General features: G+C 36.6%; 3 protein-coding genes and 1 pseudogene across 3 annotated transcripts; 2 read left to right on the forward strand and 2 right to left on the reverse strand.

Annotated features, from left to right (window-relative positions):
* Positions 1-320: 320 nt before the first annotated feature.
* Positions 321-1175, reverse strand: LOC130569867 (chemokine XC receptor 1-like; annotated as a pseudogene).
* A 1109-nt stretch (positions 1176-2284) lies between these two features.
* On the reverse strand, positions 2285-3022 carry LOC130569868 (G-protein coupled receptor 4-like). The gene has a single exon (XM_057359766.1). It carries the CDS (start codon positions 3020-3022, stop codon positions 2285-2287), a length of 738 nt encoding a protein of 245 aa, XP_057215749.1.
* Positions 3023-5998: 2976 nt separating this feature from the next.
* Positions 5999-7484, forward strand: LOC130569869 (uracil nucleotide/cysteinyl leukotriene receptor-like). Its single transcript, XM_057359767.1, has 2 exons — positions 5999-6076; positions 6579-7484. The coding sequence occupies exon 2, from the start codon at positions 6627-6629 to the stop codon at positions 7482-7484; it is 858 nt and encodes a 285-aa protein (XP_057215750.1). The 5' UTR covers positions 5999-6076; positions 6579-6626.
* A 1662-nt stretch (positions 7485-9146) lies between these two features.
* Positions 9147-10004, forward strand: LOC130569870 (hydroxycarboxylic acid receptor 2-like). Its single transcript, XM_057359768.1, has one exon. It carries the CDS (start codon positions 9147-9149, stop codon positions 10002-10004), a length of 858 nt encoding a protein of 285 aa, XP_057215751.1.
* The last annotated feature ends 4372 nt before the right edge of the window (positions 10005-14376 follow it).

Genomic DNA, 14376 nt, shown 5'->3' on the forward strand with positions numbered 1-14376 from the left:
ATTCATATAAATCCCTGGAGATTGACTTTGAAATGGTCACAGTGAGTAATATTATGCTACACGTCACAGAAAACATCAAATATGTAAATATTTAAAATGAAAAGTGCTAATTTTTGGATTGATAATTTAAAATCACGATAGGAATTATGATAAACATCCATGTATTAAAACAGGACATTATGTTTAATGTAAAAATCTCTAAACCTAAAATGTATGCAAATGACACCATTTAATATTTTATTGACAACCAAATGTTCTGTAAACACAAAGTTCTCTAAAGTTATTGTGTAATTTAATCACAATGCTTCTGTTCAACGGGTTTATGTTGAATATAAGCAGTTGAGTTTTCCAGCTCGGTTCAGATAAAGCACCGGCTGAACAAAACCACACAGAACAAAACAAATCAAACCAATGAGCCAAAATACCTTAATAACATGTGATGTCATTACAGCAAAAAAACCCAAAACAGCATATGGGATGTATGCGATAACCATGCTCACAGTAGTTATGAGAATGATATAAAACGCTCTTCTCTTCATGTGGTTTTCCTCCTCTCTCTCTCTCCCTCTCTCTCCTGGTCCTGACTGCTTCAGAGCTCTGAGAACAGCCACACAACATTACAACTGGACGGAGAGAAAGAGGAGAAACTGAACAGAGAAAAACCATGAATGTCCAACAAAGTCTTGTAAGATTGCAATGAACATGCAGCACAAACAAGATCCAAGACTCATGATCCAGGCAGCGGCTGCGAAGATCACTCTTTATCTGAGAGGTTTGTACTTCAGAAAGGTTACAGGATGAACCACCGCCAGGTAACGCTCCACACATATCAGACACTGAAACAGAGGACGACCGGTGATGACTAGTTCTGTTATAAACCGGGTTAATTTTCTGAGACTTAAAAACCAGGCTGACAGTATTGAAGCCATATAATTTAGACTGTTAACAATCTCACAAACAGAGAGATTGAGGATGAAGAACTCTGATGGAGGTATCGTTCTTGATCCTGTTACGATAAGCCACATAACATAGAAGTGTGTAGGAAGTCCAAAGAATAAACTGAAGATATGGACACAAATCTCCAGACTTTCTATTAGTCCAATGAAAGGAGTCATGGAGTTATACGCTTCAGATGTGAAGTTCAGCGTAACGTTTATCATCTCCTCCTGGTTCATCTTCTCCTAGGTTCATTCACCTATATTTAAAAAAGGGTTATGTGTTTAGGCTGTGTGAAGTTAAAACGGATCAATATTAATATGCACATTTTTAAGGTTCATTTAAAGCAACGGTTGGGTTTGTGTATATTTTACCCAGCTATGGGTTAAAACAACCCAACATTTTTTTTTGATTTGATTAAAAATCGTGTGTGGTTCGTAACAGTTTCCATTTCAAAACCAAAATATCCGCCTTTACTTTTAAATAGTATACGACTTTATGTACAATATGTAATATTTAAATTATACCTAAAAAAGGCTTTCTAATGTCAAATGAACATACTTTTTTATGTAAGAACATATAAATTCATACATCCATAAAAAAATCATATTTATTCATATTTCTCCTGAATGGATTTAATTGGGTTCAATAAAACAGCAAATACCTCAGTCCCATTTGACTCAGTTGTTAAAACATCTGAAATTTCTTTAAACCCCTAAACTAAATCCACACATATTAGCAATACTTCATATGCTATACATCACAGAAAACATCAAAAGAAAATACAGTGGATGAAAACACCAGCATCATTTTTTATTTCTTAATGTTCGTTTTATACACGAAGTTCTGAAGGTTTAGGAGGATCATCTTACCTGTTATCTTGGGTATCTAATCGTCTCTCTCCATCAGTCCCGTGTGGGGTGCTCGAGTTAAATATCTCCCTCCAGCCTCTGTTTTGATCAATTCATTTAACCTCCTAAATACCGTATAGGTGGGCGAACGTATGAAACACTGTAAAAAATGGTCTATCAAATCTTTTACGAAGGATTTATCATCTAATCTACAATCCAAATCGATCTCTTCATGTAAACTGGCCAGCACCTGCACATTAAACACCTGAGATGCAAATTTTCGGATTGATCATTTAAAAATGATGATAGGAAATATGATCAACATCTGTGTTACAACAGGCCACACACACACACACTAATGCAAACGACACCATTCGATATTTTATTGTCAGTTCAGTTTAAGTAAGGGACCCCTTTAGATCAAAAAAACAAAGTAAAACACAATGTTCTGTAAAACTAATATCACAATGCAGGTTTTATGTTTTATGTTTTATGTTTTATGTTGAACATAAGCAGTTGAGTTTTCCAGCTCGGTTCAGATAAAGCACCGGCTGAACAAAACCACACAGAACAAAACAAATCAAACCAATGAGCCAAAATACCTTAATAACATGTGATGTCATTACAGCAAAAAATCCCAAAACAGCATATGGGATGTACGCGATAACCATGCTCACAGTAGTTATGAGAATGAGATGAAACGCTCTTCTCTTCATGTGGTTTTCCTCCTCTCTCTCTCTCCCTCTCTCTCCTGGTCCTGACTGCTTCAGAGCTCTGAGAACAGCCAGACAACACAACAACTGGATGGAGAGGAAGAGAATGAACATCGTAGAGAACAACACCATATACGCTATCATATAATATTCGAATAAGAGAAGGCAGCACAAACAGGATCCAAGACACACGATCCAGGCGGCGGCGGAGGAGATCCCTTTATATCTGAGAGGTTTGTACTTCAGAAAGGTTACAGGATGAACCACCGCCAGGTAACGCTCCACACACATCAGACAGTGAAACAGAGGACGACCGGCGAAGAACAGTCCAAATAAAGTCAGCGCTAAAGTCTTGAGACTTAAAATCCAATGTATCAGTACAGCAAAGATACAGCTGACACAGTTACCGATCTCACAGATAGAGAGATTGAGAATAAAGAACTCCGATGCGATTCCACCTCTCGTGATGATGAGCCAGATAATACAGGAGTGTGTAGGAAGACCAAACAGCACATTGATCATGTAAAAACAGATTTCCAGACTGGCCAGTGGTCCAGAGGAAGGAGATGTGTAGTTTTCTTCAGGTGTGCTGAAGTTCACTGTAGAGATGCTCATGTTCTTCTCAGCTCAGACGCGCTTAACAGTTTCTATAACAGAAATGTTTCATATCAGCTAATTCGTACTGTGTGAAACAACATCAACACATCTTTAACACACTTTATAATCAATCATAATGAAACAGAAATTAAAATAGTGGTCATTACCTGGAGAGCTGAAGTCCAGTGTTGCTGGATGTACAGTATATGATGGCTGCTGTGTTTGGAGGCTGGTTTCAAATTGTGTAGTAGGACATGAAATACACGTTACATCAAACATCAGATATGTAAATATTTCGTAAAACATGAGATTGAGAAAGATAGAATGAATGAACAGAGATGTGCACTTTACATGGAACAGGACATTTATAACCATCGTTATAACCATTGAGATTTCTAAAACCTAACTTTTTTTTCCAGACACACAACTGTGAAATGAGACACAACTTTTTTTTATTACGTATAAAATAAGAATTATAAAATAAGTTTATTTCATTCTCCCAATTATATCTTATGCCATAGATCATTGCAGTCATTGACAGCTCACACATAACTACTGTATGCTGAAAATGCACATCACCAGTCTTTATCCTTTACTCACAGTTCAATCCCATTTCATCCGTGAGGACACGGATCTTTCCGTTACCAAAGTGGCTTCTTTATCACATACTTCTCAAATCGCTGCCAAACCAAAGCTGAATCTCCAACAGAGAAGAATTACATTCGCAAGATACTTATTTACATTAATTCATTTGGGAGACGCTTTTATCCACAGTGACTTACTAGGAGAGCTTATAAACATTTTGCCATGCTACTGATGATAACAGCCTTCTGAGCCTACCAGTAGGGGCAGCAGCCCCCATCTGACCCATATGTATCAGATGATGACCACTGATAACGCCCATGCAATCGAGTGATAACATTCGAATCGGGAGGCTACTAGGATGTTTTAATTTTGTTTAATGTAATGTTTTTATTTATTATTATTTTTTTTTTACATAGACAGTTACTGGTTTGTCAAATAAATGCAGAACAGGTATGTTTTGAGTTGTTTTTTGAAAGACTTATCATCACATGTGTTGACAATTGAATGTTTATTTCACCAAGTGACCAACAATTTCTTTGTTTAGTAGACTTCAAATTAAAAACTTTTTAATGCTTTTTAACGCATTTTCTATGCGACTATTTCCAAACCATGTTTGTCACCAACTTGTAATATTTGCATCTCCAGTGTGTTATTACATTAAGCACATGACGTAGTGACAGCTGTGTCTACAACTCAAACGTTTACATACAGGAGTGCAGACATTCACTCTTCGGGTGACAAAAATGATTTAAATGACATTAATTATTTGTTTGGTTATGAGAGGATGAAGTGTGTTTTATCTCATTCTAATGTAACATCATGTTTACTATTATTTCAAATAAACACTTCTGGTCATTCATTACCTTAAATTAACCTTGTGAATGAAATTTTACCATTAAGTATTATTCACATAGATGTGTAAATTTATGTAAAATACTCAAATCAAATCCCTTTATTGTCACTCAACCATATACACAGGTGCAACAGTAGGTGAAAAACTTGGGTGTCACGATGGTGGCGAGAGAACCCAATTTCAGGCAGGCGTGAAGGGGTTAACAAAGACTTTATTTTACAAATAACGAATAACAGAAAAACCCACGAGGGGGTGGCAAAACAAGGACGAACTAAAATGCAAAACTGGAACAAAACACTTCCCTCGATGGGGCAAGAAAAACTAAACAATAAGCAACACAACGTCAAGGCAGGGTATTAAATAAACAAACAAGGCACAGGTATAGGAATAGGACAACGCACAGGAACTCACGACGCAAGGAACAAACACGGGGTACATGGAACTCTGGACAAAAACGTAGCACAGGGTACAAGGTACAAAGTACATACACAATCCACGAGCACAGTACAAAGAAACATGAGGGCATTTTAAAGGCAAGACAAACGAGGGATAATGACACAGGGCAGGTGGGAAACATTAGACACGGCAGGGAAGCAATACATGAAACGAGAGGGGCGGGGCCAATGACAAGACACGATAAAGCACATGAGATGTAAAAACATAAACAACTCATGGCTTTCTCACAAAAAAACCTAAGGGCTCCGTCCCGATCCTGCCACACGACTAGATGTTCAGAAACAAGAAGGCAGAACCGTGACATTGGGTGCAGTTCAGAGTTTTGCAAATACTCTTTTCGTCTTGCAAATAAACATCACAATGTGTATTAGTAAATGTATTCTCAAATGAGTTGTTTGTGAATGTTCAATCTTCTTGTTTTCACATGTGTTTTAGCATTAAATATTAGTGTAACATTGTGACACATTTAAAACAGTGTTTGTAAATGTGAAACTGAGCTTTCACAGGTGGCACCCATATATTCAAATTCGCAGTTCCGAGAAAGTCAACATTTGTAAAATCAACACTATAAAAAAACACTATACAGCTATAGCTGTTTCATATAAAGATTTACAATAATAGCAACTTAATCTTACTACAAAATCTTATGTGATATGGCTCATCATCAGAAGAACACGAATTGGAATTACAATGGAGTTCTTTTTCCTGAACACTGCTGTCTATGAGATTTTTGTCTATCTTAATGGTTTATTGCCACAGAAATTCAAACTTGATGTCCTGTTATAACACGGCTGTATATATTTCCTATCATAATTCTGAATTGTCAGTCAAAACATTTGCATTTCATGCGGTTAATGTGCAGGTGCTGGCCAGTTTATATAAAGAGATTGATTTGGAAGGCTGTTTATTGGTTAGTTGTTGCATTTTTTTGCCTTTCGTGAGTTTGCACGTCTATATAATCTTTAATGGTTAAATGCAAATTCATTCACCCAAACAGAGCCTCGGGAGAGATATTGAACTCAAGCACTATTTTACCCTACATGAGACATGTTGGAAAGAGACAATTAGAGCAAGAAAGATGAGAGGTAAGATGTTCCTCCCAAACCTTTAAGAACTTTATGTATGAAATTAACATTATAAAATAGGAATTATGCTGCTGGTTTTATCAAATGTTGATTCAGACTGTTTGTCCTCTTGAACCTAATCTTTTCATATGTGACGTGTAGCATATGACGTATTGCACATTGTGACTATTTCAAAGTCGATCTCTATAGATTTATAATTCAGGAAGATTCTGCTTGGCTCTTCCCGTCGCAAGTACTATTAGCTACAAATGTACTTTGATTCGTTGTTTCTTTAAATGATAAATAAAATTGTTACTGTGGATGTTGTAGGGGTCAAATTAATGAATGAAGCGATTTAGTCAAATGGTAGTGGGTTATTTGCTGTTTTATTAAACCAAATGAATGTTTATTTAAAATCAAGAGAGATAATAATGAATATGATTTTTATGTGCGTATGTTATGAATTTAAACCTTAATTTCTTTCATATGAATTACCTCACACACAAACACTTTTTTTAAATAGGTGATTGGTTTTTCCTTGGATTCTGAGCTGAGAAAAAAACGGGAAAAGATGAATAGCACCACACTGAACTTCAGCACATCTGGAGCATCTACCAACATCATAACTAATTCATTCGGAGACATAGGCAATCTGGAGATTTGTGTTTACAGCTTCAATGTATTGTTTGGTCTTCCAACACACACCTTTGTGATCTGGCTCATCATGACGGGTTCTAAAAGTGGAACTGCATCCGAGTTTTTCTTCCTCAACTTGTCTGCCTGTGAGATTGGAATCTGTCTGGATGGTCTTTTGTCTGTACTGGCACAATGTGTTTCAGGTCTCTACAATTTATCAATGCTTTTACAAGGATTTGCCGTCACCGGTCGTCCTCTGTTTCAGTGTCTGATCTGTGTGGAGCGTTACCTGGCGGTGGTTCATCCTGTAACCTTTCTGAAGTACAAACCTCTCAGATACAGACTCATGTGTGCTGCTGTCGCCTGGATCATTTGTCTCTGCTCCTGTTTGTGCTGCATACTCCTTTTAATCTTATGTACTACTGACATTTACACATGTTTCTTCTTGCAACAGTTTCTTCTCTTCCTCTCCATAAACCTGTTCTGCTGTCTGGCTGTTCTCAGAGCTCTGAAGCAGTCAGGACCAGGAGAGAGAGGGAGAGCGAGAGAGGAGGAAAACCACATGAAGAGAAGAGCCTTTTATCTTATTTTTATAACTACCGTGAGCATGATCATCACATACGTACCGTATGTTATTTTGGGAATATCTGTTATTTTGAAAACACAGTTTGTTTATGGATTCTGGTTTACTGGTTTGATTTGTTATGTCATGGCTGGTTTTGTACAACCTGTTCTTTATCTGCATCGTGCTGGAAAACTCTCCCACCTCTGTCCTAACATTTGCATATGTTAGTGAAGTTAGTGAACACTCTATTTTGCGTATCATTAGGATCATTCACTGTAATTGTTTTCAATAAATCACTTCATTAATAACCCGGCATCATGTTTTCATTTTGATGGCTGCTATGGAGATTGTTGCCTTAAACTTATCATGATACAGATGTGTATTGTTTTCTTTCACACAATTTTCAAGTGTTGACTTTCTCTGAACTGTACATTTGACTGCAAATTTAAATATTTCCTACCCATTTATTATTATTATTTTGCTCATTGTGATACCTCCATCCGAGTTCTTTGTCCTCAATCTGTGATTGTTAACTGTCCGAATTGCTTGGCTTTTATACTGTCAACCTGGTTTTTGCACAAGGCATCGCCGCCAATTAAATAATTAGAAACATTAAATTAAATTACATTTTTGGAAACATTCTTGATTTGAGCGCAATCTCTCCTTCTCTGTACTATTTTTAAAACACAGATTGTGTTTTTTCTGAGAGTGTTTAGGTGCTATTAGTTTGTTAATCAATGACCCACATCACTCATTTCATATTGAAATTCGCCACAAAGATTACCTTTCACTCGACATCCCATTATGGCAAATTATATATAGTGTTTTCCCTGACGCAATTTTTAAATGTTTATCTAAAGTGTGAATTTTAATATCTGTGTGGCACCTGTGAAAGCAAGAAGACTGAACATTCATGCATCACTCATTTGAGAATTTATTTTAAACATTTATTTCAAAATGTAATGCTAATATAGTAAAATATTCTATGGAAATACCTTTGTCACATTTTATTTGTGTGCATCATCCCATCCCTTTTGTCCATTAATAAAAAGACCATAAGCTGTGGTAAATTACAAATATAAGTCAATATCATTTTCTGTTGAAATGTGATCTGTCTTTTTGACACACATCATAGGGAGGCACTAATACACAAAGTGCTAAACCAAGTTACCAGGTTTCACAATGCTGGAACTAAACCTCTTGAGAAGTCTTTTTTTTACATTATTTTTCAGAAGAACAGCCAGCATGTTTTCTGTCATGTTTCCAGTTGCGGCTGACCGGACTAAATTTGGAAGATCATTTAACACGACCTTGTGGGAATTTGTACTTATTTTACGAGGTGACTAGTTCGTATAAATTGGTATACGGTCTTATTCTAACAATACAGTATGATCTGATTTCACACTAGTGACAGAGTGGGGTTAGTGGAGGGGCTTCAGTATGGTGTTTTGTTAAATAATCCTATGCTTTTGGATTATTAACATCGTACAAATTCAAACAAATTGGCCACCTTGTCACATAGTTACCAATGAGATCAGGTTGAAACATTTCATCAGCAAGCAAGAGTGAAGGAGAATGACTCATGAAGAGTGATTTTGTGCTCTTATTTCATTTGAATCATTTGCATTTGTGGTAAAATGATGAACGGGTTCACATATATTCCACTAAAAGCTTTGAAATCAGTTTACAAAACACAGCACAGAGATTTAAAAACATCCACAGAGACCGGACATTGACTCTTTAGGTAACGAAATCCTCTTTAAAAATGAATGAATGAATTCTCTGCTGATGGTTATATATATGTAAAAGAATGTTACTGTGCTTATATAGTATAGGACTCGTGTTATTTATTTTGTTATAGTGTCTGAGCTGAAATCAAACCAGGAGAAGATGAACAACTCTACAGCGATCTTCACCACACCTGAAGTATTTTCTGACTCCATGACTCCTTTCATTGGACTATCAGAAAGCGTGCAGATTTGTGTGTACGGTTTCGGTTTATTGTTTGGCCTTCCTACACAATTCTATGTTGTATGGCTGATTGTCACAGAATCGGGAACGATACCTCCATCAGAGTTCTTCAGTCTCAATCTGTCTGTTTGTGAGATTGTTAATTTTCTGAATTGTTTGCTTTTTATACTGACATATTTATTTTCAAGTTTCTTAAAAATAGCACATTCCATATCAGGGCTAGGCATCACTGGTCGTCCTCTGTTTGAGTGTCTGATGTGTGTGGAGCGTTACCTGGCGGTGGTTCATCCTGTAACCTTTCTGAAGTTCAAACCTCTCAGATATCGAGTGATCTTCGCAGCCGCTGCCTGGATCATTAGTCTCGGATCCTGTATCGCATGCAGGTTTCTTGGAGGCTCACAAAACTTTACGGGGCATTCGTGGTTCTTCTCGGTCCAGTTCCTCGTCTTTCTCTCCATCCAGTTGTCCTGTTGTCTGGCTGTTCTCAGAGCTCTGAAGCGGTCAGGACCAGGAGAGAGAGGGAGAGAGAGAGAGGAGGAAAACCACATGAAGAGAAGAGCGTTTCATCTCATTCTCATAACTACTGTGAACATGATTATCATATATGTTCCAATCATTGTAACTGGAGTCATTGTGATTCTCATACAAAAGAATATTCAGGCAGTTTGGATTCCTTCTAATATTTGTTATGTCATGGCTGGTTTTGTACAACCTGTTCTTTATCTGCACCGTGCTGGAAAACTCTCCCGCCTCTGTCCTAACATGTGCATATGTTAGTGAAGTTAGTGAACACTCTATTTTGCGTATCATTAGGATCATTCACTGTAATTGTTTTCAATAAATCACTTCATTAATAACCCGGCATCATGTTTTCATTTTGATGGCTGCTATGGAGATTGTTGCCTTAAACTTCCTATCATGATACAGATGTGTATTGTTTTCTTTCACACAATTTTCAAGTGTTGACTTTCTCTGAACTGTACAATACTGATCTGATTTCTGAAGTGACTGAAGTGACAGAGTGGGGTTAGTGGAGGGGCTTCAGTATGGTGTTTTGTTAAATAATCCTATGTTTTTGGATTATTAGCATCGTACAAATTCAAACAAATTGGCCACCTTGTCACATAGTTACCAATGAGATCAGGTTGAAACATTTCATCAGCAAGCAAGAGTGAAGACGAATGAGCGGAAGAGTGATTTTGTGCTCTTATTTCATTATCGTATATGTTCCAATCATTGTAACTGGAGTCATTTTCATTCTCATACAAAAGAATATTCAGGCAGTTTGGATTCCGTCTAGTATTTGTTATGTTCTGGCTGGTTTTGTGCACCCTGCTCTTCATCTCTACAGAGCTGGAAAACTCTCCCGCCTCTGTTCCGCATAAATGTTTTTAATGGTCATATGAAATGTCACTTTATTTAAAATCAAGGTTAAAGTGATAGTTCACGTTCACCCAAATATGAAAATTCTGTCATAATTTACTCATCCTCTTGTCATTTCAAACCTGTATGACATTCTGTCTTCCTCAGAACACAAAAAAGATATTTTGAAGAATGTTGATAAATAAATAGTTCATTGGACCATCAATTATTGCATGTGAATGAAATCCTTTGTTGTTATGTTTTATTTAAAACACAGATTTTGTTTGTTCTGAGTGTGTTTATGGTTGTATGCCAGTTTGTTTTTCCAATAAAACACTTCATCAAAGACCCAATGTCACCTGTGAGAGTTGTTGTCTTAAATTTGACCACATGACACAGATCTAGTGTTTATTTTCACACATTGTTTTTAAATGTTGAGTTATTCTGAACAGTATAAGCATTGAAATATACGTGCCTCCTGCGAAAGCTCACTTTTTTTGTAGACTTGTAAATTTGTAAACACCGTCAGAAGACAAAATATTTAAGTCATAATTAATACTGCAAATATATAAAAATACTCTCTATCATTAAAAAACTACTTCTTTAATGGCATCTTGCATAGCTTTAAACAATTAAAATTAATTGCAATATACCATCAATGCAAATTTTATAAACAATAATTATGTGCTGTCAAATAAAGAAATCCCAGTTGCAGTAAATGTCATTTTTTCCCCTTAAATGTCATTCTCTATCTGTCTTTTTGAAGCTTATTTATCATTTACAAATATTTGCATGTCTGTTTTTTATATGACCTTGTGACAGTCAGTCTACAAAACACAACACAGAGATTTATGTACATTCACAGAGACTGGATACTTATATTTTTTTCTCTGAAGAGGAGATTATACGTAAATTAAACGAAACATGTCTCATCAATCGACATTTTAGATGAACATTCAGGATAAATATAAATGTAAGATTGTAAGCATTACTTTCTTTTGTTTAGTATAAATGAATTATGCACTCAATCAATCTATTTCAATGTTGTAATGTGCAATGTTGTGTTCACTAACAATGCAGTGTATTGAAATGGCACATAAATAATACATTTCCATTGATGTTTTCAACTTTTAACATTAGAAAAGGCTTGCNAATGTTGTGTTCACTAACAATGCAGTGTATTGAAATGGCACATAAATAATACATTTCCATTGATGTTTTCAACTTTTAACATTAGAAAAGGCTTGCATGTTCTGCAGCACATTTTGACTCACGAATATAAAAACGATGTAACATTCGACAATTTGTCCTTATTAAAATGCTGGTAAATACCAGATTTACATTTACCATTAGTTCATTTAGTTTCTGTTGAAACCAATAATATCTGCCATGGGTGGATGGTGCGTTAAGACATTTCGGATCTGAATGATTGTTTCCACTTCCATCCATGTAACTTGCTGTGTTTAGGATTTATAGTCAAAACACAAGCTAAATAAAAAATATACTTTCATGAATGTAAAAATATTGTTATTTACAAATCTCTTTACCCTCAGATCACATTGTTATTTCACTTTTAGCTAATGTTATTTTAGTTTTCTCAGATTCTGAGTGAGAAGACAAACCGGGTGGAAATGAACACCTCTACACTAAACTTCATCTCTGCTGAAACATCTTCTAACTCCACAACTCCTTCCATTGATCTCATAGCCAGTCTGGAGATTTGTGTGTACAGCTTCAGCCTTCTCTTTGGTCTTCCTACACAATCCTATGTGATATGGCTCATCGTCACAGGACCTAGAAGTAGAATTGAAGAGTTCTTCAACCTCAATCTCTCTGTGAAATAATTAACTGTTTGACTTGTTTGTGTTATTTACTATCAAACTGGTTTTTGAGCCTCTTTACATTAATGATGTCTTTATCCGGACTGGGCATCACTTGCCGTTCTCTGTTTCAGAGTCTGATCTGTGTCAAAAGTTACCTGGCAGTGGTTCATCCTGTAACCTTTCTGAAGTACAAACCTCTCAGATATCGAGTGATCTGCTCCATCGCTGCCTGGATCATTAGTCTCGGATCATGTTTGTGCTGCAGTTTGATTGCAAACTTACTAATATTCAATGGACATTCGTGGTTCTTCTTGGTGCAGTTCCTCCTCTTTCTCTCCATTCAGTTGTTGTGTTGTTTAGCTGTTCTCAGAGCTCTGAAGCAGTCAGGACCTGGAGAGAGAGGGAGAGAGAGAGAGGAGGAAAACCACATGAAGAGAAGAGCGTTTTATCTCATTCTCATAACTACTTTAAACATGGTTTTCATGTACACTCTGCTTATTTTAACTGGATGCGTTACTATTTTGACACAACAGAATATTTTGGCGGCTTCTTTCCGTTATTTCTTACATTCTGCCTGGTTTTGTGTAGCTATACTCTTTATCTTCACTGAGCTGGAAAACTAGAAACAAAATAGAACTGTTTAATACATTTGTTTCAAATTTTGTAATTCAATTGGAAAATAAGCAGAATCACTCTTAGTGGCTTATTTATGAAAAGATAACAAGCAGAAATCTGAACTGAAAAGACAAACAAGGAGAAGATGAATAACTCCACAGTGAACTTCATCACACCTCCTTTAAATAAAGATGTAAACACTCTGGAAATTAGCACGATGAGCATACAAATCCTGTTTGGTCTTCCTACACAACCCTATGTGATGGCTTACACAAAGCATATTGTTAATGGCATTGCTTCCCAGTTGAAAATGTAGCCAACCAATACTGAAACCTACAATTTAAACAACTCTTTACATGTTTGTATGCAATACTCAGACCATTAGTGTACAGTTCATAACAGCTTTTAATAATAAAGACAAAACAAAACCCATGCGGGGGTAACCTAATGGTTAGAGAGTCGGACTCGTGACCAGAAGGTTGCCGGTTCGATTCCCAGGGCCGGCGGGTAACAACTGAGGTGCCCTTGAGCAAGGCACTTTACCCCTACTTGCTCCCCGGGCGCTGCAGTGATAGCTGCCCACTGCTCCGGGGGTACGTGTGTTCACTACTCTCTGGATGGGTTAAATGCAGAGGTCACATTTCGTTGCCTTGTACTTGTACATGTGCAATGACAATAAATTGAATCTAAATCTAAATCTAAATCTAAAACAAACCGGGAGGATGACAAGGGACAACCAAGGCAAAATGATCCAGCACAAGACAGAAAACACAGGGGCATTAAATAAGGGATCCAATCAAGAGGGAACAGCTGTGGGGCATGAAATAATTAACAATCAATAATGAGGGAACGAGGGGCGTGGACAAAGACGAGACCAGAGAGAGTGCATGACATGTCTCTCTCTATACTAAACATGAGGCTCTGTCATGATTCTGCCACTAGACCAAGAAATACATGACATGATGAGGCAGAATCATGACAAAATAATGCTTGGTCCTAATATTTTCATATCAGGTGTTGATTTGGTCAAGGCATGTTTGAAATGAATATAGATTGTGTTTTCCATTAGTTTTCACTATTTTGCATATCTGGTTGTATATATGATCTGTGGCTGAAGTCAGGCACATTTATTCTTGGAACAACAGTCTACAAAACACAGCACAGAGATTAAAATACGTCCACAGAGTCCGGACATTCATTCTTCAGGTGATAAACGTTTCTTTTTTATTCATTTTATTGTTTTCCCATAAACAAAATGGAATTATTTCACTGTCAATGGTATTAAATAAGGATTATGTGCAAATAAAGTGGATTAGCTTTTAGGCAAATGGGCCTGATTCATATAAACA

Source organism: Triplophysa rosa, linkage group LG19 (assembly GCF_024868665.1).
Source record: "Triplophysa rosa linkage group LG19, Trosa_1v2, whole genome shotgun sequence".
Lineage (NCBI taxonomy): Eukaryota > Metazoa > Chordata > Actinopteri > Cypriniformes > Nemacheilidae > Triplophysa > Triplophysa rosa.